A 25,468-nucleotide genomic window follows, 5' to 3' on the forward strand; every position below is an offset into this window, starting at 1 on the left:
TTGATTAGCAAATATCATTTCACAAAATACATTTATGAAAAATCATTCAACCACCAACACACTCTTCTTTATCATAAAGCATACTCAAGGGTTCTCATAATACTTCAAACGGCGCGTAGAAACGACCTACGGTTCAAAAGATACAACAAAACGAAGTTTGGAAAAATAAAATTTCACACAGTCCGCTTGAGCTCCGCTCAGCGGACCCAGACAGAGAATTCACCAAACGAAAATACAGAACCTCCGCTCAGCGGACCCAGACAGAGATTCCCTGCGAAAGAACCTCCGCTCAGCGGACCCCCCTCCGCTCAGCGGGCCTGCGTAAACCCAGAAAAACCAGTCCTGTAACAGACCGTCTCAGCTCCCTCTAAACCATTCAAAACCCATTTAAACCTTCATCCTAACATCAATACAACACAAACATGCTATATATACACCTAATCCATGATTATCATATGGTTGGATCATCACATATCATCTTTGACCTAAATTTCTTCATAAGCAAGAAAACATGGAGAAATGAAAAACAAACATGATCCATGGGAATATCTATCATCATAGTACACACACACACCACAAAATCAAGTTTATATCTTCAAAACTCACAAAACACACAATTTGCCATTGTTGAACAAGCTTGGAAAAGAGTAAGAACAAGAACAAAACACACAAAACTACAAGAATCATACAATCAAGATAAACTATATTCATCCCCCTTACCTTGGTTGGATTCTTGGCTCTAGCTTGGTTTGGATTATACAACTCTCTTCTTCTCTTTGTTTTTCTCTTCTTTCTCTTCTCTTCCCCAAGTTCTCTTTCTTTCTTACTATCTCAAAATATCTCTTTTTCTCTCTTTATCAAAATATCTCTTTCTATTTCTCTACTTCTCATTTTCCCCCTCTCAACTTTCATAATTTCTAATTTTGGCCCAAATGTCACTAAATATCAATTCTAACCAATTAACACCCAAAACATAATAATTACACACATGGAAAGTAATAAGTAAAATATTAACATAATTAATATTTACCGACTGACTCGACTCGAAAACGGTAAAATTAGGAAAATGTAGCAAACATCACAATTAATCAGAAAAACACATTTACGGGCGTTACAAGATGGGTAGTATAAATGGAAGTGAGGAGTTAGAAAATGGTTGTGAAAGTGATGGTATCGATGGGGGAACATCCAAGAAGAAGTATCCAATATTCAAGTTATTGAAATATATGTCAAACTACAAATGGGAGTTGGGAACTTTTTTTACTTCAAGTTGTGAGTTCAAGGAAGCAATGAAAACATATGTTGTCCAATCAGGTAGAAACCTAAAGTTTAGGAAAAATGACAAACAAAGGGTTAGGGTGGTGTGTAAGGAAGGCTGTCAATGGGAAGCCTATTGTAGCAAGTTTCCAAATGAAGAGACTTGGCAGCTTAGGAAACTAGTTGATATACATAGTTGCAGTAGAGAATACAACGTGAAAATGATGACTACCTGTCATACCCCAATTTTGACCCTAAGATCATACATCATTTGCATCTCAATCATCAATCAAGAGCTTCATCTTAAAGCTTTGTTCTGATGTGATGCTCACTTCATCTCTGAGGGGAACCATTAAGCACCAATGTTTGTTTAGCTTGTATATATGTCATACTAACCAAACTACCAAAATATTGCTTTGTTCCTTTTGTAGGTTTGTGTTTTTGTAGATACTGAGCCAAGGCATCCATTAAACAAGGCATTTTCAACATTTCTGTATGGTGAAATCGATTTCCCTCTTGGGTAAATCGATTTTCCTGCTGCATTTTCCACCAAGATCCCATTTTGAAAAGGGGTAAATCGATTTCCCTCCTGGGTAAATCGATTTCCATACTGCATTTTGCGCCAAATTCTCCTTTTGAACAAGAGGAAATCAATTTCCCTCCTGGGTAAATCGATTTCATGCAGCAAGTTGGCCAAAAATGAACAATGCTTAAGCTTAGTGATCTTTGGTACCATTTTTGGGAGAATAATCTTGATCTCATAGTTTCATGCCTCATCATGATTAAGTCCTATCATACACCCTCATTTGATGACATGTGCACCATTTGATTGTTAGCACCAATTTCATTTACTTGATCCTTTTTTATTTCCACCAATTTCCACCTCATTACTATAATTCCCTTCATTAACCTCACTTTAATCCCATTTTCTTACCAATTAAATTCAAATTAATTTCCAAGGGAAAATTACCAATTTACCACTACACTCACTTCCAATTCTATAAATAGAGGCCTCCTCTTCTTCATTTCACAATCTTGGAAAGCCAAAAGAACTCTTGCAATTTCTCTTCTCATCCTTTCCCAAATCACTCAAAGCTTTTCTTCCATAAAAATTTAGTGAGATTCACATTAAATCTCACTAATCTTTGAGCTAAACCTCTATCCAAACACTTTTTCTTCATCCATTCTTTGTAGATCAAGGCTTGTTGGTGTTTGTTCTTGAAGAAGTTGATTGCAAATTGGTAAATCTCTAGATCCATTTCCATTCTTCAAAATGTGATCCTTTGTTGATTATGTGTGCTACATCTATGGTGTCATTTTGGTGTTATTTGATGGTGATTTGATGGTATTTTCGTGCACAATTGTATCCAAGATCACAAGGTGTTTGGTTTTATGTTTAAACAAGTTTTTCTCCTTTAGAAGCTATTTTTGCTGAAAAATACACAAGGGAAATCGATTTCCCTCTGGCTGAAATTGATTTCCTGCTGTTCGTGCCATGTTTTTTTTAAAACTGCAGTAGTGAAATCAATTTCCCTCCTGATGAAATTGATTTCACGCTGGCAGAATGTTTTTTTTGCGTTTTTAAACTTGTTTTTGGTTCTAACTCTTCTCCTACTCCATCCTTTTGATATTTTTTTGAATTACAAGTTTAGAGGTCTAATTTCTCTTCAAAGTCAATGGACTTAGGGCGTTGATGAGATGAAAATTCTAATCCACATTATTAAGTGATTGAACTTGAAGATGGAAGGAACCTTTAATGTAATTCCATCTTTTTTCTTCTCTTTTATTTTGGTCGATGAAAATCTTCAATATCATTGGAATTCTTTGGATTCTTGATGAAGACGAGACTGGTACCTCTTTTCTTTTCGGAGAACGATCTACATATCGTTTTCTAGCATGCATTAACACTCAAATTATTGATCGACCTCGTTGTAGGGTGACTTCTATATAAGTTACTTGGTGATCTGCTTAACATAGCGCGAAATTGTCCCAAAATCAAAAAAAAGATCAAATATGGTAGAGATTGTATGCGGTTGGTTTAAGACTTATGGAAGTTTATCGTGTAGTTGCTTTGATTCTATCAAGCTTCTAATGAACTTTCATTGAATTTAAACCCAAGATCATCATTCACTCACCATCGATCTTTATTTACTAACTACTAACAATTAATAATTAACTTTAATTTTCGCTCTTTATTATATTTCTCTTTATCTTTCTACGCTTTATGCTTTTATTTTCTCATTTATCATTCATCCTCTTTATGTTTATGCCATTTTTTCCTTTGTCCATTTGGACGTATGTTTATGTTTCTGTCATTTTTCTTTTGTCCATTTGGACCATATTTTATTTTGTGTTTAAAACACCAATGACCAACTTAAAACAATAAAAAAAGACTTAAGGTTCTCTATGGACTATTGGTTACTATCCCGAGCATTTTAGAGATCTGGACCTCTTGGACTTAGCATTAGGATCCTTGTTACTTCGATACCTCTGGACCTTGTTATCTTGCCGTTATTATTTCTAGAAGTCCTTGGAGTTTACTTAAAGGCATTGGGTTGTTTTCTTTTTTGTGTATGTAGGTGTTTTCTTGAAAGTCCTTGATGGTTAATTCCAAGGCATTGTGATAAGGAATTCACTAAAATAATGAGTCAAGTCAGTCAATGATTTTGATCTTAGATTTTCCCCGCTACACTACCAAATGGCTTAGTAAGAGAATAAAAAATTCACTGAAAAATAATCCAAAGATGAAGATAAGGGATATCAAAGATAAGGCTCAAAGGAAATGGAATGTTGGAGTTAATAAGACAAAGGCAATTAGAGCAAGATCTGTAGCAAGGGACATGGTGGATGGTTGATTTTTAGGAGATTACACTAGGATTTATGATTATTGTCATGAAATTCTAAGGTCCAATCCTGGATCAACTGTAAAGTTAAATGTCACACCTGTGGAAGAGAGTGTTGATGATATTAGGCCTTATTTCAAGAGGCTGTATGTGTGTAATGTTAGCTGCAAAGAAAGTTTCAAGTTGTCTAGGCATATGATTGGTTTGGATGGGTGCTTCTTAAAGGGTATTTGTGGAGGTCTAATTCTGGCAGCAATTGGTGTAGATCCTAATGACCAGATGCTTCCAATTGCCTTTGCGGTTGTAGAGGGGGAAACAAAGGATAACTAGTCATGGTTTCTAGAGCTTCTCATTGCTGATTTGGGAGGAAGAGATGAATGCCTAGCCTATACATTCATATCAGATCAGCAGAAGGTATCAACGTACTTATGTTTTCACATTTATTACCTCATTTTGTGTTAATTCTTTGTACATATTTTGGGGTATTTTTTACAGCATCTTCTTCCTGCAATGGATGAACTACTTCTTAATGTTGAACAAAGGTTTTATGTGAGGCACTTATATAATAATTTTAGAAAATGATTTCCTGGAAAGTTATTGAAGGAGATTATCTAGAAAGCTGCTAAATCAACTTATCCACAAGCATGGGAAAGGGAGATGCTAAAAATGAAAGAGATCAATCAGGATGCTTTCAAGCACATGATGCAAACACCACCCAGATTCTGGAGTAAATCTTTCTTCAAGACACAATCCAAATGTGACTCTGTCCATTTCTGCCTTGAATAGTAGAAATATGAACATTGATGACTACATCCCGAAATTCTATAAGAAATCAAGGTACCAAGCTGTATATCAACCAATAATCTATCATGTTAATGGAACAAACTTATGGATCAAAACAGAGTATCCAGATGTGCAGCCACCAAAATTCAAAAAAATGCCAGGTAGATCCAAGAAGAGGAGGAACCTTGAGCAGGGTGAAATTGATGGGACAGATCCAAAGATGAGAAAAACTGGAATGGTACTTAGATGTAGCAGGTGCAGGAAAATTGGACACAATAAGTCAACATGTAAGAGTACACTAACTACAGACTCATCTCAGCCAACTCAGACAAGGGCTACACCACCAACTTTGCCACCAAGTCAATCCACTCAGACAAGGGCTACACCACCAACTCAGCCACCAAGTCAACCCTCTCAGTCAAGGGCTACACGGTTAACTCAGCAAGGAGGGAAGCCAAAAAAGTTACCTATTAGGAAGTCATCTATCATGCATGGTACAACAACCAAGCTAAGTGCATCACAAAATGCACTTGGCCCTACCACTAGGAGGACCACTCCAACAAAAAGACTCAATCCAAAGAAGACCAATTAGTCATGTCCATTTATGTTTTGTTCTGTTTCATGTCTGTTTTGTAACATCTTATGTGATGTCTTTTTTAAGAACATGGCACTTTATGTCTGTTTTGTAACAACTTATGTAATACATGTTTTGAGAATCTTGGGTGTGTAATGTTTGTTTTAAGAACATGGTTTTTAAGGTAACCACTGTTGTTTTGAACAAGGTTTATGAATCAAGTAATGCAAGTTGGTTATGATTCAAGTTTCTTATCACTTGTTTGATTCAAGTTATCACAAGGTTTATTTACGATTAATGCCAAAATTATATTGTAACATTACTGAACTGGTACAACAAATTCATGCCAAAATTTATACTGCATAATTGGTATATAGTGAAATAGGGATTGTCAATTGATACATCAAACTGTTACATAAACCTGGTACATAATTATAGCATCTTGAATACTACAACAAAAAACACAACATAGAACATTAACTTCCAAAACTTTTTCCACTTGATTATGTTCTTCAAAGCAACTTCTAATTCCATATTAGTGCGATGGAATTGCTCAACCTCTTTTTTTGGCTTCATCGATCTCTTTAGTTAACACATCTATCTTGCTTTGTTGCTTCAACTTGAATTCCTCCTTCTCATCTCTAGCTTCATCATAGAACCATTCAAAGAATCCACAACCAGCATTACTATATCCCTATACAAGTTAACAATAACATAGTTCAATAATATTTAAACATATAATCCAGCAACAATACTTCAACAATGTAACAACAATATTTTAACATTATTACCTTAAAATGTTGACAACCCCAAAAAAGCTTTCCATAATTGCTGGTGGTTCTTGCTCTTCGAAGAACAGCAGTGTCTCCACAACGACAAAAAGGGTTCCATGGAAGGTTCTTGCTACTATTCATCTGCGAATCACTTCTATTTTTTGCTGATGATGATGAACTGCGGTCAGAACTCATGATTACAACCACCAATATACTCGATTTAGGTTTCAATTTGTTTTTTTTTTTTCAATTTTCGAATAAGGGTTAGATTTGGGGGAAACACAGAATCTGCAAGGAAGGAAGAAGAAGGTTAACATGAAAATTCACTTCAGCTGCCACATATTATAAGTCTAACGCCATTTGCCCTTATTTGACAGAAAGGACTGGTTTAACCCTGTTTGAAATCGTAAGGGACTAAATTGGTCATTTTAAAAAGAATAGGACAAAAATGGACCCAGAGGGTGACATACGGGACTAAAAAGGGTATTTAGCCTATCAATTAATTTTGAATTAATTGATTTTAGAGAATTGATTTAGAATAAAGTGAATTGAATGTTAAGTTATTTATGTTTGAAATATTTCATGTAAAAGTGAATTAAATAGTAAATTTTATTGTTAAAATCACTCAAAAGATACAAATCGTAACTTCAAGAAAAATTAATTTTTAGGCAAAATAAATTCTACTTTTACAAAAATCAAACATTTTAAAATCAATTCTACACTCCTGGAATCAAACATACACTAAGCAAAGTTGAATGAACATGAACTTTAAACCAAATGTTTTCAAAAGTGGAATCAAAGATACATTAAGCCGAGTTGAATGAACATGAACTTTAAATCAAATGTTCATAATTCAAAACACCAAGTCAGGTAGGAGATTAGGGGCAAAATTAATCGTCGCCCATAGTGGGTCTAAAACCTGACTCCATTAGATCGGTTGATATTTGTAAATATATAATATTTGTATATAGAATAGTCCCACATCGACTATATCATGTAATTAGTTGTAATCTCTCTATATATAATAAAGTCTCCGTAGTGATTTACAAAATACACGGTTTATTTAAATGTCTCTTAGTCTCTCTTATTTCAATATGGTATCTAGAGCCTATTGAAAGACAACCATTTATCGTGCTTTGCCCGGTTGACCCATTGTCTTCCGGTGAGAAATTTTTGACAAACCGTGTCATAACTCCGGTTTGCCTTCCATACATTGCTGTGACTCATTCCGACATCCGCTTTCGAATTTCTCCGATCACCACCGGATTGCCGCCGCCATCCGTTATTGCTGTTATTGTTTCTAGCGACCTTCTGACAAACTAACCCTACCGGAAGAAACGCCTCATCCGATCCAACCGATCCCAGTGATTTTTCCATCACCCCACTCGCCACCGTGCAATTGTTTCAGATATGATACTCATGGATACTCCTTAGAACTTTACGCCAAACTGCGACGATTTTCTCAGGTGGTATCAAAATTATCAGAACTCAGATTCTACTGCTTCGGTTACACACACTGATAATTCATCCGCTTGTCTCTCTCAATTATCTTATCTTAGACCTTGTGTCCTTGATTCTGGTGCGTCTAATCATGTTACTGATAATAAAATTCTTTTCACTTTCCTCTCTACCTCAAGTTTCTTACCTACTATAACTTCTGCCAATGGTTCTCAAACGCGACATGAAGGGATTGGTACTGTTCAAATTCTACATTCTCTCTCTGTTACCCTTTTTCGTCCCTTAACTTTACCTCGGGGTCCATTTTAGTCCTTTAATTTTTAAAATGTTCAGATAGATGCCTTATCTATTAAAAAGGTTGCACGTTAGTCCTTTCCGTCAATTTGTTGGAAACAAACGTTAAACAGTGTACGCATGGCATCTGACGGGGCAATGTTTTGTACACGGGGCAGGTTATAGTGTATGCGTGGCATCTGACTGGGCAATTTTTGCAGGCGTGGCAGGTCCAAAAATTTCTAAAAATTATTCTTCCAAAATTTTGCACTCACCAAGGATTGAACTCAAGACTCATTAGTAATACTACAAATGTATGTACCATTGGGCTATGATAAGTTACTTGATATCTTTTCCTTCTGAAGCTAGTTATTAATTACTCCATTAGTTAATTTCTTTTGCTTTTACAACTACTTATTAAACACATTAATAATAATAATAATAATAATAATAATAATTGTAATAATAATACCATTATTATTATTATTAGTATTATTATTATTATTATTATTTTGCTTCATTATTTAATTTCTCCATTAGTTAAATTCTTTTGCTTCTATTAACTACTTCATTAGTTAGCTTCTTTTGCTTCTATTAGTATTATTTTTATTAGTATTATTAGTATTATAATTATTATTATTATTATTATTATTAATATTATTATTAATATTATTATTATTACTATTATAATTATTACTATTACTATTATTATTATTACTATTATTATTATAAGTATTACTATTATTTCCTATTCTATATTACTTTTAACCAAAGATTATCCTCATTTTATTAACTACAATTTTTGAATAGTGAAATGAAAAAAAGAATGCAATAAAGAAAATAATATGAAAAAGAAAAATACACTGGGTGCATTCAAATTGTTTCATAAAGAGAGATGATTCTGAAAAGAAATAAAAATTAAAATATTGCTATTTTGGATGGTGTTCATTTTGTATGGCATCCTTTTTTCTTTTTTTCATTTTAGAGAGCTTACAAATATAATGCATGTCTTTAATGTATTATATGAATCTATGAGTAGCAAGTGTGAAGTTCAATTCAACACTGAACGTGAACATGGAGAGGCAGTTTTAATTCCACATATACATATAGCAGTTACGGTATGCAGTGGTTTGCAAGTTTTTGATTGAGTTATATATGGGTGGTTTTGAAATAAAGTGAGTTACATAAGGGTAAGTTTGGAAAAAAAATAGGCCAGCCTAAAATAATCTATCCTCTTTATATATAGGTACTCTTTATATATAGGTATAAATTATTATTATTTTTATTATAATTATTATTATTATTATTATTATTATTAATGTGTTTAATAAGTAGTTTTAGAAGCAAAAGAAATTAACTAATGCATTAGTTAATAAGTAGCTACAAAAGGAAAAGACATCAACTAAAATTTCATAGCCTAAAGGCACACCCATTTGTATTAGTACTAATGTGTCTTGAGTTCAATCCTTGGTGGTTGCAAAATTTTGAAATAATTTTTAGAATTTTCTCGACCTTGGTGTATCATATGCCACGTAACCTGCCATGCGTGCAAAACATTGTCTCGTCAGATGCCACACATACAGCCTTTAACGTCTGTTTCCAACAAATTGACGGAAAGGACTAACGTGCCACTTTTTTAATAGATAAAGGATCTATCTGAACATTTTAAAAATTAAGGGACAAAAATGGACCCCGAGATAAAGTTAAGGGACGAAAAAGGGTATTTTGCCTTTAATTTACTTTCAGTCAGTTTTTTAACTCGTTCTCTTTATCGTATTGTCACCTTCACTAATAGTAATGTTACCCTATAGGATTGTATTTCAGGTGGACGATTGGGGTCGGATATGAGTCTCAAGTCCTATATTACCTCTCAGTGTCATCTCGGGCATGCTCAACCAAAGATTCTCCACTAACTATCCATGCTTAGTTAGGTCATCCCAATCTTCCTAAACTACAGAATTTGGTGTCAAGTTTATCTAAGGTGTCTAATTTACATTATGAGTCGTGTCACTTGGGGAAATACACTCGTAGTCAATTTACCAATCGAGTCAATAAACGAGCTTCATCCCTTTTTGCTTTAGTTCACTATGATGTTTAGGGCCCCTCGTGTACTGTCTCTACACTTGAGTCTAGGTATTTGTCACTTTTATTGAAGATTTTTCTAGTTTCACGTGGTTATTTTTAATGAAAAATAGATCTGAATTATTCTCTATTTTGAACAATTTTATAAAGAAATAAAAACTCAGTTTGATGTGTCTATTCGTACCTTAAGAAGTGATAATGCTCGTGAATACTTATCCCAACAATTTCAAACTTTTATGTCCAACAATGGTATTCTCCACCAAACATCTTGTCCTCATACACCTCAACAAAATAGGGTAGCCGAATGCAAAAATCGGCATCTCGTAGAAACCACTCAGATCCTACTTCTCCATGGTAATGTTCCACTTCGATTTTGGGGGGATATTGTGCTAACGGTATATTACCTTATAAATCGCATGCCCTCATCTGTCCTTAATAATATAGTTAATCATTCAATCCTTTTTCCCAATTCTCCACCTCACCCAATTCCTCCCCGAGTCTTCGGGTCCACATGTTTTGTACACAATTTCTCTCATGGTCTTGATAAACGATCAGCTCGATCACTAAAGTTTGTCTTCTTTGGTTATCATCGATCTCAAAAGGTTATCCTTGCTACTCACATACTCTATAATGATACCTCGTATCGGTCGATGTTATCTTCTTCGAGTCTGTTCCATATTTCGAGTCCAGCCAAAGAAAATGAGGAATCTTGAATAAGGAGAGATTGATGAGACTGACAAAAAAATTAGGAGAACATGGTTAATTATCAATTGTAGTAGGTGCAAGCAGTCAGGGAACAACAAATCAACTTGAAAGGTGACACCAACAACTCAAGTTTCTCAACATCCATCTCAAGCTTCTCAACAACCAATTCAAGCTTCTCAACAATCTTCTCTAAGAACTCAAGGAACACAAACACCAAGAACTAAAGGAACTTAAGGAACACAAACACCAAGAACTAGAGGAACTAACAGAACTCCAGGAACACAACAAACTCAAGGAACACAAACACCAAGAACTCAAGGAAGACAAGCTTCACATGTTAGGCAACAACCAACACTAGGAAAGTCAAAGAAGCTAGGAAATTAATGGTTTTACTTGTATTTTGAACCACTTTTGGAATGCTTTCTTTTTGTGTTAAGGTTATGCCTTTCACTTTGGAATGTTTCCAATTATGTAATATTTATTGAACATGTGTATGGAACATGTTAATGTTTTCTAGAATTTTTGTAATGTGTTGTGAACATATTTATTGAACATATTTATTTATTAATGTCAATTATGTGTTATTTTCAACTATGTATTACTGTCAATTCAAGTTATTTGGAGAACTATAAATCACTTCAGTATGAATCAACAAACTACTATAATGCCAAAATTTAAAAATTGGTATATAAACAATTCAGTAGGAATCATATTAAACTAATATATAGCAAAACATTGAGTACATCACAATGATGTCATACCGATAAATTTAACTGATACATGCCAAAACATTGAACTGATACAGACATGAAATTCAACTGATACATCTCAATACAGTACATAATCTTAATACATGAAGAAAAAAAACAGTACAGAGAAAATTATAAATATATCATATTCCAAAAAAAATTTCCACTTCAAGATCTTTTTCATCTGACTTTGAAGTTCAATAAACTCTTTCTTTAACTCTTCATTTGTCAACCTAACTTTTTCAAACTCTATTTATGCATTATCCATTTCCTTTTCTAACTTCCCAACCTAGTCATCATAAATTTCCCTTTCTCATCTTCGAAATCCTCATAGAACCATTATGAATACCCACACACAGGTTGTAAAGATCTCTGAAATTTACATAGATTGAAGTTCAAACAATAGAAGCTCAAACCGAAATTAGCGCATGATCGATTTGTACATAAAACATGCATACTTTAAAATGTGGACAACCCAAAAAATGTTTTCCTTAATTCTTGATCGTCGTTGCCATACGAAGAATACATTTTCTCCACAATGGCAAAAGAGTTTCCATGACAAAGTCGAGCTCGTGTATACATTGGAGTTCAAACTTTCATAGCTTTTCTGTTTCAAGGAGGATGAACAACAGTCAGATTTCATGACTGCTCCAACGCTAACCTTCAATTTTTGGAAATCGATGAACAATTTGAGAGAAAAACCCGAAGCCCTAATTCGATTTTGAGATGGAGACCTTGTAGAACTCAGTAAAAAACGAAGATGAAGTTCAACTGCCAAGTCATCTGCTAAGCATACACTCATAAGCAGACGTTTGCATGAAATAGACGAAAAGGAATCATCATCTACCACTATTTTAATAGTTAAGGGATCAATTTGAACATTTTAAAAATTAAGAGACTAAAATGGACCTCAAGGTAAAGTTAAAAGACGAAAAAAAATATTTTGCCATATTTGATAGAGGCAAGTTTGATGGATGCAAATTTCAACCTTGGGGACAAGGTTGTTTTTGAAGGGGTGGGTATTGGTTGAGACCCGCGTATAAGAGACATAGGAAAAGACTTATCATTGTAATAAAGAGTGTGGTGAGGTTATATGATAAATAATGAATGAGATAGGCTGTTTAGTTGGCAAATTTGTTATGCCTCTTAGTAGTAATAGAGTGAGGTGAGGGAGTTTGAGATTATTATAAAAGATTATAGTTTGTTAAGGACAAATGACTTTGTACCTCTGTAGGAGCTTTGTTACGTGGACATCAGGATATTCATTCTCTTGCATTTACTTTTTTATTTTCTGAAATAATACACTGTTTTTTCATATTAATGCATTTTAATCCATTTCTTCTATATTTTGGAAGTTGCGGAATTTCAATTTCGCAACAGTCACCGTCATGTCAAAATGTAGAAACTATCTAATCATAAATAGAGGGTTCAAGGAAGAATCCAAATCATCTCATTCTCACTCTATACTTATAATAGTCAAAAGAAATCATACACCTTATGCACTCGTCTCTTGCCCATTGCTAGCACGTTACTTGTCTCCTCTCTATTCCATCATATTCGGTCAATTCAAACATAGCCAAAACTTTGCTATATGTTTGGGTTTTCTAAATTTTCTAGCTCAAATTGGCTACTGTAAATAAAATGATCCTCGAGTTGAGGTAATGTATTCGGTCTTAAAAATAGTCATATCAACTTCTCTAATACTCAAGTCAAGTCATCAATACACTCAGATTGTACATAAGTAGATGTCACAGAAAACATAATATTACTTGAGTTAACAGCAATAACCTTAACTAATGAAGATATTGGTTAGTTTTGTACCTATAACAAATTAACAATGAGCAAAATATTCATAAATGTGATGACATTTGAATTTGTGTAGATAATTTATCTGATGACATTCTGAGTTATCATCATTTACATGCCAGTAAACATATTGATCTCACTGCCAAAACCAATTTTTACAAGGCATTTACATTTTGAGCTAGAGGGCGAGTATTTGCACAGCGATAAAGTTGGTGTCTTGTGATCTGGAAGTCACACATTCAAATCCTGAAAACAATTTCTCCTCTGAGGTAAGGCCGAGTATATTTACTCTTTCCATACTTTACTTGGTGGAAGCCTCGTGCACTAGGCCGTTCTTTATTGACATTCCATGATTTACATTTTAATCATATGATTTTGGTTTTATGATGCGCTGGAGGACGCTGAAAATATATGATCTCTTTGGTGTGCAGTTTTTTCATGAATAAGTGGTTTGGAGACCCAAGATTCATGAGAAGTAATTTCAACAATTGCCTGTTTTTCTTTATAAGATGCCCATGTAACAGTATAAAGACCAGCAATGATGAAAGACCCCCCTATGATACTGTTGTCACATGGATTACAAAAATGAGATGAATGAATCAATAAGTGGAAAGTAAAAGAAGGTATATATAGATACTATACCTTCCCAAGTAAATTGGACTTCCAAGGAATATCTGAGACAGTAGAGCAGAAAATCCAGGTTGAAGTGGATTGTATAGGGAAACCAAAGCTGGCCCTAATATCTTGTTGCACCAACTAATGACTGCATAGTTAAAGGCAGATGCAATAGTTCCCTGAACAAATAAGCAAAATCTGTCAAAATCAGACGAAAATAATCTATTATTACCTTGGTGCCTAATATAAATCGACCAAAATTACAGTGACTTACAGCATAAACAATAGCTAGTATTTCTGATTGTGTCAAAATCCAGTCACTTGATAGATCGGTCATGAATAACGAGACTATGGCCATAAGAACAACTCCAAAGAAGAATGAATACGATGTTACAGATAGATTTGCAGGATACTTTTTTAATACCGGTGCCTGAAAATCATTAATGGAAATAAATTAAACTTGATGATGATTTCACAAATAAAAAGACCAAGGAGATGACAAAGGAAGATAGATACCAGAATGGTTAGAAAAGCAGCCATGCACATGCAGTTCCCTATCAAGAATACAACTCCAAGTTCAAAATTATCTGATCCAAGATCCTTTAAACCACTTATCAACCATCCAGAGGGCTCTAGCTGACCGTTAACACTTATTTCATTCCGTGGTATAGTGACCGGTTCTGTATTTCCTATCAACGATGGACCGCGATACAAAACCATCAACACCGCGCCCGAAACACAGATAAGAGTTCCTCCAACTTTTGCCAGACCTTCAAAGCTCTTCAAATTCACTCTTTCTATACTGCCATCATAAGAACACTTCTATCAGTGTACAGATCTAAATCTCTGCACTACAATTACGAGTGAGCATTTGTATGATTGTATATGTGTTCTACCAAAGATGAACTAGTAATAATAAAAACTAAGTTTGGTACATTTATAACAAATACATAAAGAGAAATGATTTTGTAGAATCAAATTTAGACAACTTTCGCAACAACTTTTTTAGTGGTTACAGTTTAAATAAGTGGTTAATGATATTCGGTAGATAATTAATAGATATATTTAGCTGAGATGATAAGAGTCAGGACCCTCTCAAGATTTTGGAGGTCCTATGTAAATTAGTTACAGTTCAATTGTGACAAAACAACTAGGATCCCTATTTAGTCATGGTTTAACTCCGACAAATCTATTATTAAGCCTTATTTAGCCACAATTTAACCGTTACAAATTTGAGACTCTGTACTATAGTCCATCTTGCAGACTTAAAAAAAGACGGTTCTGGTAAGAGTGAAACTCACCTCATTATGACAGCAAATAGAAAGGTGAAGACAGGAATAGCTGGTTGTAAGGCAGCAGCATAAGTTGGATTAGTATAACTTAATCCAATAAGAAACAAGAGCTGGTTACCAAATATCCTGATCAGAAATCAACAACAAGAAAAAGAAAAAAAAAATCAATAAAACACTAGCAATAGCATATTTATATGAGAAAAATAGTAACAAAGATTGTACTGCAACATGCAAAGGAGCTTACCCAGTCAATCCAAGAAAGAAGAATGACATTAATAGCTTCTTAGTAATGGGTGGCCTTGTCTGTCTAAAATCAAATTGTATAATTAGAATACTTGCATCATAAATAATCTCGATAGTAATTCAGACATCAGACACAACACCGACACCACCAAACACATTAAAGATAAGGATGACTTACCTTTCTTTGAAAAAAGCAACTGGAGAAAGGATGATGAGAGCAAGGAGATCTCTATAGAAGCAGAAGACAAGTTGGTTGACTCCAACATTAAGGGCCACTTTGGTGATGACATGGTAGCCACCATATAGTAGCTGCACAAGCGCCATGCCGAAATGGGCCTTCCATGTGTCACCCCCCATTGAACAACTATCTATGTGTATTTTTCTCTGCAACTCAACCAAACAATATGGTTGGTTTGTTGAAACAGTAGTGGTTTTTTGAGGTTTGATTTAGACTCAGGTGTTTGATTTTGATCAACTTTCTGGGTTTAGAAAACAAAAACGATAACTATAAATCTTATCTGTGGCCTTTGCATAGTCACAGATGATCTGTACTACTGCATTATTTATTGCTGATATCTAAAAAATATAGTAAACTTTTTGGTATTAATTGAGGGAGAAAAACTTACATGGATACGCACATAAATCATGAGTGTTAGGAACAACCAATAAGAAAAGAGACAATTTTAAATTTATTTAAAATTTAATTTTTTTTTTAATTAGATTCATGGGGTGGTTGTGATTGAGTAGGAGAGAGAAAAAAAAATATTTTTATTTTTTAATTAATAAAAATATGTGATTGGTTGTTTGTAAAGCCACTTGTTAAGTTTGTTTTCATGCAAGTTTTTTCCTAATTGAGGAGTGGAATGGTACCTTTGATAAAAAATAATTTTAAATTATTTAAAAATAAAATAATATAAAAAAAGACTTGGATGTAACTTCTACCTACCAAATTAAATTTAAAGGTTGTTCACAAAAAAATAAAATAATAAATTAGTGTAGGTTGATAAATAAACATTAGAGCATTTGAAAATTCAAAGAATGTTTTAGATAAAAAAAGTTAATGTAAGAAATCAAACAAGGAAACACAATAATTCTTACATCATGTTTAAAATAGAAATTTTAAATTAAAAAAAAAAAAAAGAGAAATGTCAACTTTTTCTGAAATGGTCAAAATTTGTAATTAGTTGCTAATTTTGTGTCGCTGACTTTTTTTTAGATCTTTAACTACTTTAATTTTTGATACAACTAATTCAAACAAAAAGAACTACTTAGTGAGTTTGGACGGAGGAGTTAATGTAATATTTTGAGGGAATTTATAATAATTTGTACAAAATTTATTGTTTGAATATAAAAATGAAGAATTTTTAAAATGATAGTAATTTATGGAGTATTTTATCTAAGTTAAATTTAATCATTTTAAAATGACACAAAAAATCACAGATTAAAAAAAAATTACTATATGAAAATGAAAAACACATTTAAAAAAACTCAATACATAAAAGGTTAGAATGATCTTTTTCAACACGACAGCCCACACAACAATTTGCTTCTATAAGACACTAGTCATTTAAATTATTCTTTTAAGTAGATTTAATTTATATATAATTCAAATTATGAATTAGTATACATGCTTTTACACGTTAATTGATATCAATAGTTGACTTGAAGTGGCTGGACTCAAATTACAAATTCACCAAATCATTTTTAAATAATTCCAAATATTAATTTAATTACGGATGAGATTTTCAACGTACTTTTTTTTTTTTAGAAATTCTATTAAATTTCATTTTGCCTTTTTTGTTTAAGAAAAGTTTCTGGTCGCACTCTACGACTTTATCTCTGAATTTTATAATTCTAATAGTTGAAGAAAAGTAAATTCACAGTTAAGAAAGTAAAATTTCATAATAAACTCACTGATAAAATTAACTAACCCTTTAGAAATGAGCTTCGTGTTAAATTCACATGTAAAATTACAAAATCTGCATAACAATTGGCAAGTAAAAACGTAAAATTTGATATTAAAAAGGCAAAAACAGCAGAAAAACGGCATAAAGAATCACTGAAAAAGTCATAATTATTCGGAAGAGTATTTGAGTCATTGAGAACTACATGGAAGTATTAAGAATCTCAGTTAATTATTTCGTCTACAAAATCCAAACATGCTTACTTGGATATAACTATTTCGTCTAAAAAAATCCAAATCATACAATAAAAAAAAGCAAGATGAGTAAATGGGTAAGTCTGACACATGGCAAGCTCACATCAATTCTCATCAATTTACAACTTTCTAAAAATAGAAATATTTCATTTAAATTATTATTAACTTTAATTATTTTATTATTATTTAATGAATTATTTCACTAATTTCTAACCAATGATACGTTGGTTCATATTCTCTTGAAAGATGCATAGTTGCTCCGAAAATAAAAAGACAACAAATTTATTTAGTTTCTCAATGCAAACCCTTCAATTTTAATTTCTCTCCTCCCAATCTAATTTTTCTTTTCCCAATCTCTTCTCAGCAATGTTACTTCTTCTCTCAATTTAAATTAAAACAAAAACAAAAATAAATAGCAAGCAAAGCAAGGAATATAAATTAGAGAATGGAAAAAATCGATCCCCCTCCTCACTCATCTCACATTCATCTTCTCAAAATTTCTTCTTCTTCATTTTTTTTCAAACTCATCACAATATTTTGCAGCAACAAACACAGAGAGGAAAGAGATTCAATATTTTGTAGCAACTCAATATTTTGTGAGCAAAGTGAAGTTACGCAATAGAGGTTATGATGGCCAGATCTTGGTGCGATGGACGAAGTCTCCGCGTTCTCGAACATGGTGGTCGCACGAATGAGATCTGAGGCTCGCTAAAAGTGTTGGTGATTTAGTATGGTCTGATTCGTTTTTTGTTCACTTTGATTCCTCTTCTTTTGTGATATTTCAATTTTTATGTTTCTTTGGACTTTGTTGGGTTGTCAACAGAATTGTGTTGTTATATTTTTTTGTTATTGTGTTATTTTTTAGGTTGTTGTTATGTAGTGATGAAAATGATGATGACTGAAGTTAGGATGTGGATGTGGTAATGGTGTTGATGTTAGAAATGTGATGAAGACTGATATTCACGGTGATGTAGGGTGGTTGATGTTGAATTTGTTGGTTTTGTTTCTTTAAGTTTGTTGTTTTGGTGATGCATGAAGGGATTGTTAATGATGTCAATGTGAAAAAGGCTGTTATGAAGATAGATGAAGTTGGGCGGTGATTGAATGGTATTAAGGTGATTGATCATAAAAAATGAAAGGATGAAGGATATTTTGATTATTAAGGGTCTGTTTGAAATAGTTTTTGTTTTTAGTCTTTAAAAACTGAAAAGTAAAAATCAAAACACAATTTAGCCATTTCAGTTTTTTGCTTTTAAAAACTGAAAAATTGTGAAGAGTTTTTAAAAACACATTTGTAAAATATTATATTCAAACAAGTTTTTAATTTTTAAATTTTCAAAAACTAAAATAGAGTTTTAAAAAACTAAAATAGAGTTTTTAAAATAGAGTTTTTAAGTTTGTTATAATAGAATTTCAAAAATTATTAATGTTATTCAAATTGTTATGATTTTTTTAACAAAAATGTTTATCTTCTTTATGTTGTAGGTAATTGGCTTGCGAGAGAATTTGACATATTGTATAGAAAATTCAATATTTAGTGTCAATTTAATAGTAGTTGAAAATTGTAAAATAGATATATAATATATTGTATGAGTTGAGTTGTTTTATTATTTACAAGTTCGTAAATATTCTTTGGAATATAATGAATTGAAATGCACTACAATCATTTTATTAGTGGAAATATATTCAATGTATTTGTTATATTGCATATTTTTCATGATTCTTATTTTGCCTTTTAGAATATTTCATTTAAGTAAATGGATCTAAAAATTATTAATGAAAACAAAATATTCTTTTAAATTATATTTAAAAAAATTTACAAACATACAACAAAAGAACAAGTTGTTCATTATATACATTATATCCTAGGAAAAACAAAAGTTTAAAACGAGAATAAATTTATAATTTATTTAATATTTTATAAATAATACTAAAAATTTTATAAAATATTTTTTTACTTGAATAAATTTTAACCCATGTCTCGCATGGGTATAAAAATTACAATATTTTAAAATAAGCTTTTTAACAATATTTGCAAGAAGATATGACGTAATTGCAGTATGTAAGTTTCATCTTAATTTTTTAGGGTTTATTTGCTTTCTAAATGTATTTTGTTTCTAATTTTCTATTTTTACTATTGGTTACAAAATATTCACTTTACTGTAAATTTATTTTCTCAAACCAAACTAACCTTAAGTATTCGTAATGTCTTTATTTGCAGCACTACTTGCCAATATTGCCACTCTGAGATCATTTTCATTGGATTGATAGAAATAATTACGTCAAGTCTTATTAAAACTTAACACATATCACCTGATCTCACATCATAAATACTATAAATATATATATTTTTACTATAATTTATATCATGTTATAATGTAGCAATCAATTAATAAGTTTAAATAAAAAATCAAAAAAATCAATTTAAAAATAATTGTACATTAAATAAAAATACAAAATAAGTAAAAAAAAAAAAAACCTTTAAGAGAAACAGAATTATTTAGTGTCATTTAAACCATATAATCATTATTATAATATTCATAAAATATTTTATTCCTTATGACATTAATTATTTTTTTAATACCATTCATTATTTATAATATAATCACATTCATTTTATTCTCTCCAATAAATAATTAATAGTGATATTTATAAAATAATTATTGTTGTATTAAAATCTAAGATTGATGATTATAAAAAAAAATTGTTTGTCAGGAAAAATAAATGGAAAAAATATATATATTACAATAGCTTACTACTTATATTGATATTAAAACATATATAATGAAATTTTAATTTTAATTTATAATAAGTTTAAGAATTTATTTCATACTTTTTATTTTTTTTTACAGTAGTTTTAATTAATTTATCATCTCATTGATAGCTTTTAAAAAATTTAATTTGTTTACTTATGACCACTATAACAATTTATTTTTAATAAAAACAGAAACTTTATAAATTCAAACACGGGAAATAAAGTACTTTGTTTTTTTAATTACGTATGTTTTGAATAAGAAATTTTAAAATTACTACTAAATTAATAATAAATAATTATTAAATGATTTTTGATTTCAAAACTATTAAATTAGTAAATTATTTTTTATTAAAAAAATTATTTTCTATAATTAATAACATAATAAAACATAAGTTTATAATATATAGAATATATTTCATTTTTTATTTTTAAAATTATGACATGTATTACTTATATTGATTATAGAACATAATTAACCAAATTTAAATTTTTAATAAATTTTAGAATTTATTTTGTATTTTTTATTTATTTATATTAGTTTTAATTAATCTATCATTTAATTTCTCTTTTATTGCTTTTTAAAATTTTAATTTGTTTACTCATAACCATTATTACAATTTATTTTTAATAAAAATAGAAACTTTATTATAATAATTGTTATAAATATATGTTTTTAATTTGAATGTCATCTTGACTGATTCTCTTTTTATTTAACGAGTTAATTTTTTTTAAAACTTACATAGATTATAAATGTCCAAATTATTTTATAATTTACAAACAAAATTAATTAAATTAAATTTTTTATGCATATTATTAATAAGAATGACATTTTATCTATACAATAATAATCTTACTATAAGTAAAATTTCTAAATTATAAATATTTTTAAAATATTTTGTTTACTTAGAAATTATTTAACCCGTGCCTTGCACGGGTCTAAGTACTAGTATAATTTACTTGGATATAATTATTTTGTCAAAGAAATCCCGAGACATTGTCCTTTCTTCATTTATTATAAGGGGTCCCTCTACAAAATCCCAACCTAATCCTTCTACCTGTCATTGTCCTTTCTTCATTTATTTCATTTCGATCATATGTTATTATCATAACTGTGGGATCCATCTCAGTAGAAAGTTATGAAAGTTGCATAAATTCATAGTTACCCAATCTTGGTCCCAAAACTAGACTTTCTGAAACTTGCCAGAGGCAAGGAGAAATCTATTACTGAAGATTATTTAATTTTTAGGGAAAATATAAACAAAACAAAAAATACTTATGATATTTTTTAAAGCATTACCTCCAATCAAATAATGAAAATCTATTATCATTTCGTACCAATAAAAATAATAGAATCCAATAACGTAACTGAAGTATTCAAAATAGACACAAAAATTGGTATAGCAAATACAATTTAAAATGTGAGAATAAAGATTATCTACGTAATTAACAAACATAATGAACAGGATTAGAGTAAAACATATCACTACAAATAGAATTCATATCCCTAATATAGTTCTTATCTGATTAGGAGGATGCCTTGCCAACGACCTGGGATCTGGATAGCCATTTTTGGGATCCATTATAGCATTATAAATAAGCTCATAAGCTTCACCTAGTGATCTGGCCACTCTTATAGAGGCTTCAGAACGCAACTTTGGAACCTGTATCTGCTCAAACTCAGGCAGGGAGCTTTCGCTCCCAAAATAAGACCAAATAGAGCTTTCTAACACTCTGAAAGAACGGCTGGACTTGTATCTTCCCATTGAGCCAATGGGGTACCAACTTCATCGTCCCCATCCTTATGGATTGAATTATGCAAGTGAGGCATCTTTTCTGACAAATTACATCTACTTAAGATTGCATCAGCTTCTTTCTCCACAAGAACGCGCAAGTGGTTATCTATCATTGCTCCAAGTCTTTTCACATACTCAGCAACCACCTCATATCCAGATAAAGGTTGTTGAATTGCACACAAGCAGTTAATGAGAAAGATCTTTGAGGGTGTCTCACTAGTCTGCAAAAAGAAGATGTAGGTTAAGACAAATGTCCTACAGAAGCCAAAACTAGTTTATTGGATTAAAGTTATTAGAGGAACTAATCAGAAAACTCTAGGAAATTGATCAAGTTATGTTTCTATATATCATAAGTTCCACCATTAATGTTGTTCCGCGTTACTGTTTGGTCTAATTGCACATTTGATATTGATAACTTTATTTGTTAATTAACATGACTTTACATCTACAACACAACATAGTATTTCTTTAAAAAAGTTCCAGTAAAATTATAGATTATTTCAAAACCATCCTACTTTTTCTTGATGAGTTGCCAGATCCCTTTGACTTGTGTGCTTCTGCTGCTTGTTCACACATCTGCAACAAATAGGAAGCTAAATCTATGATATCCTTTGATTTCATTGAAAATACAGCCAATTAACTTCTAACAAGAATAGCCAGTATTGTAGAACTGTCTTTAAATTGGATGATTCAGAGACCCTTGAGTTCAGCACTAAAGCATCAAGTTCAAAGATTATGCAAGCACAGGTTATTAAATCAGCAGGCTAGAAAGGGGAATATTAACCAAAAATAATTTAAGGAATTAAAACAATAGCAATATGTTGTTACCAAAGGGAAGTTGTCCTTTCCTTTGCAATATATTTCGTGTCATTTGGATGGATACAAAGTTGAGTACAGAGATTTTCAAAACCACCATTATGGAAGTAACTATAAGATATTATAGGCCAATTTCAGAATAATATTCATTACTCTCACATCATTTTACTTTCATGACTACCCTGAATGGTGCATTGTGCATGATAACAGATAATAATATGCTTCAGAATATGAAATCTCTCACGACTGAAACATGGAAGCAAAACTAGAATGGGCAGTTTTTCAATAAATTGATTAAATACCTCTTCTGCACAATACTTGAAAAGAACAGATCTTTCCCTGAGGTAGCGCACAGCTGTTTTCAGAAGGTCACCAACTTCTGGATTGTCAGTGTCACCTGGTTTCCTACATTCAGCCTGAACCCACCTGGATGTAAAGACTATATGTAGTTATATATATCATCAATCTAGTTGATCCCAATCTAAATTGAATGACACAACTTGTAAGAACTTTAAGAATGCCAAATGAATATTAAACACATAAAATTCACACTTCACACAAACACACAAATTATATGTATGTGTGTGTCATATGGATGAAAAATAAAGTCTACTATACTCTAGCCATAAGATGCTCAAATAGATGATTCTTCACCTGCATAGGCGCTCATAAGCTCCTTCTTGATACACTGCCATCATATCCATTAGCTCTAAACCAGCACGCTGCAAATGAAATTCCCCAATTCAGTAAACGTTGCAATTTTATTTTAAGCTGATAAAGTAGCAGGTAAGTATGGGAAAAAACCTCTGCTTGAACAAGATCAATACTGAGCGAAAATTGTAGTGTGAATGCAACATACAAGCAGAAGAAACAGACAAGGCTGCTTCAATAATTTATACAAGAGTAGCAATAACCAAACCTTATCCCGCTAGATAAGATTGGCTATGTAGACCACAAATTAGGATAATTTGGTGTTACAGAACTACAGCAATAGCACGGTCCAAGGAATGGTCGGACCCTTGCAAATCTAATGTAATTATCCTAACCTTGTATATTTCCAAGAGGCTGATTCCATAACTTAAACCCATGATCTCGAGTCACATGGCAAAAATAATGGGCCAGTTGCAGAAACTAGATGTGGAATCAGTCTCTTGCAAATGTAGGGTAAAAATGCCATAATGCTTTAACATGTATTTAGTTCAAAGGTAAACTATTAAATGCTAAATATATCTTAATGATTTGTCTCCACGAGTTTTTCTTGATCTCCCACTACCTCTAACTATTAGACTATCTACTATCTGGTCAACTTTACGGGTCTTCTCCATGCACGCCCAAAGCATATAATAAGACAAGATTCTACCATCTTTTCTACAATGGGGCCTATGTGAATAGGAATTAGTTTAAATGTAATTATTTAGTGTAATTACCGATATAGCCCTGTAACCTTTATATATACGAGAAATAATAATGAGAAAAGTATCAAGCCAAGAATTATTGACATGGTATCAGTAGGTTTTCGATCAAACCTGTGAGTTTTAGGTTAATCTTGGCTTTATTCAGCGTCACCCCACTAGGTCGCTCTTGAAATCGTCTCGGTAGATCTCGTTTCTCGGTAATTGAAATCATTTCGGTTCTCGGTAATCTCTTCCAAGATTGCGATTCTAATCTCGAGTGCTTACAAGTCGTGTTTGCTTTGATCGTGTTATCGTATCGGTGTCGGCAAGTATTCTGAATTAGGGTTTTGACTCGGTGTCGGCAAGTATTCTGAATTAGGGTTTTGACTTGGTGTCGGCGAGTATCCTGAATTGGGGTGTTGATTTGGTGTCGGCAAGTATTTTCTCCAGTGTTCCGTTGGTGTTTCTTGTTTCACGTTAACAAAATTGTTACGTTAACAAAATTGTTCTTAAGTCATCTCTGATAATATGGCTTCCGAAGAAGAGATAGATCATATTTGTGTTCGTTTTACCGGAAAGAATTATCTTGTTTGGGAATTTCAGTTTCGGATGTATGTCAAAGGGAAAGGATTATGGAGTCACTTGGACGATGTCTCTTTGGCACCGTTAGAGACAACTGACTTAGATGCATGGGAAATAGAAGATGCTCAGATTATCACTTGGATTCTCGGTACTATTGATCCTCACATGATTAATAATTTGCGATCTTTTTCCACTGCCCAAGAAATGTGGAACTACTTGAAGCGTATCTATAACCTAGACAATGCGGTCAAACGTTTTCAGTTGGAGCTAGACATTGCCAATTACAAACAAGGCAATCTGTCTGTTCAAGAATATTATTCTGGTTTTTTGAATTTGTGGACAGAACACTCTGCGATTATACATGTTGATGTTCCCAAGAGTTCTCTCGCGGATGTCCAAGAGGTCTACAATACTAGTAGGCGAGATCAATTTCTCATGAAGCTTCGTGCAAAATTTGAGGTTGTCAGAGGTGCTTTGCTGAATAGGAATCCTGTTCCTTATTTAGATACATGTGTTG

General features: G+C 32.0%; 2 protein-coding genes across 2 annotated transcripts; both read right to left on the reverse strand.

The window, feature by feature from the left end:
- Positions 1-13,170: 13,170 nt before the first annotated feature.
- Positions 13,171-16,015, reverse strand: LOC131651913 (WAT1-related protein At4g19185-like). Its single transcript, XM_058921637.1, has 7 exons — positions 15,632-16,015; positions 15,455-15,517; positions 15,220-15,336; positions 14,435-14,720; positions 14,193-14,348; positions 13,946-14,097; positions 13,171-13,865 (listed from the first exon to the last, which is right to left on the reverse strand). The coding sequence occupies exons 1-7, from the start codon at positions 15,808-15,810 to the stop codon at positions 13,685-13,687; spliced, it is 1,134 nt and encodes a 377-aa protein (XP_058777620.1). The 5' UTR covers positions 15,811-16,015; the 3' UTR covers positions 13,171-13,684.
- A 5,756-nt stretch (positions 16,016-21,771) lies between these two features.
- Positions 21,772-24,353, reverse strand: LOC131651917 (conserved oligomeric Golgi complex subunit 6-like). The gene is made up of 5 exons (XM_058921643.1): positions 23,780-24,353; positions 23,630-23,697; positions 23,278-23,401; positions 22,675-22,735; positions 21,772-22,380 (listed from the first exon to the last, which is right to left on the reverse strand). The coding sequence occupies exons 2-5, from the start codon at positions 23,677-23,679 to the stop codon at positions 22,376-22,378; spliced, it is 240 nt and encodes a 79-aa protein (XP_058777626.1). The 5' UTR covers positions 23,680-23,697; positions 23,780-24,353; the 3' UTR covers positions 21,772-22,375.
- Between the last annotated feature and the right edge of the window lie 1,115 nt (positions 24,354-25,468).

The sequence above is a fragment of the Vicia villosa genome, linkage group LG2 (genome assembly GCF_029867415.1).
Source record: "Vicia villosa cultivar HV-30 ecotype Madison, WI linkage group LG2, Vvil1.0, whole genome shotgun sequence".
NCBI lineage: Eukaryota > Viridiplantae > Streptophyta > Magnoliopsida > Fabales > Fabaceae > Vicia > Vicia villosa.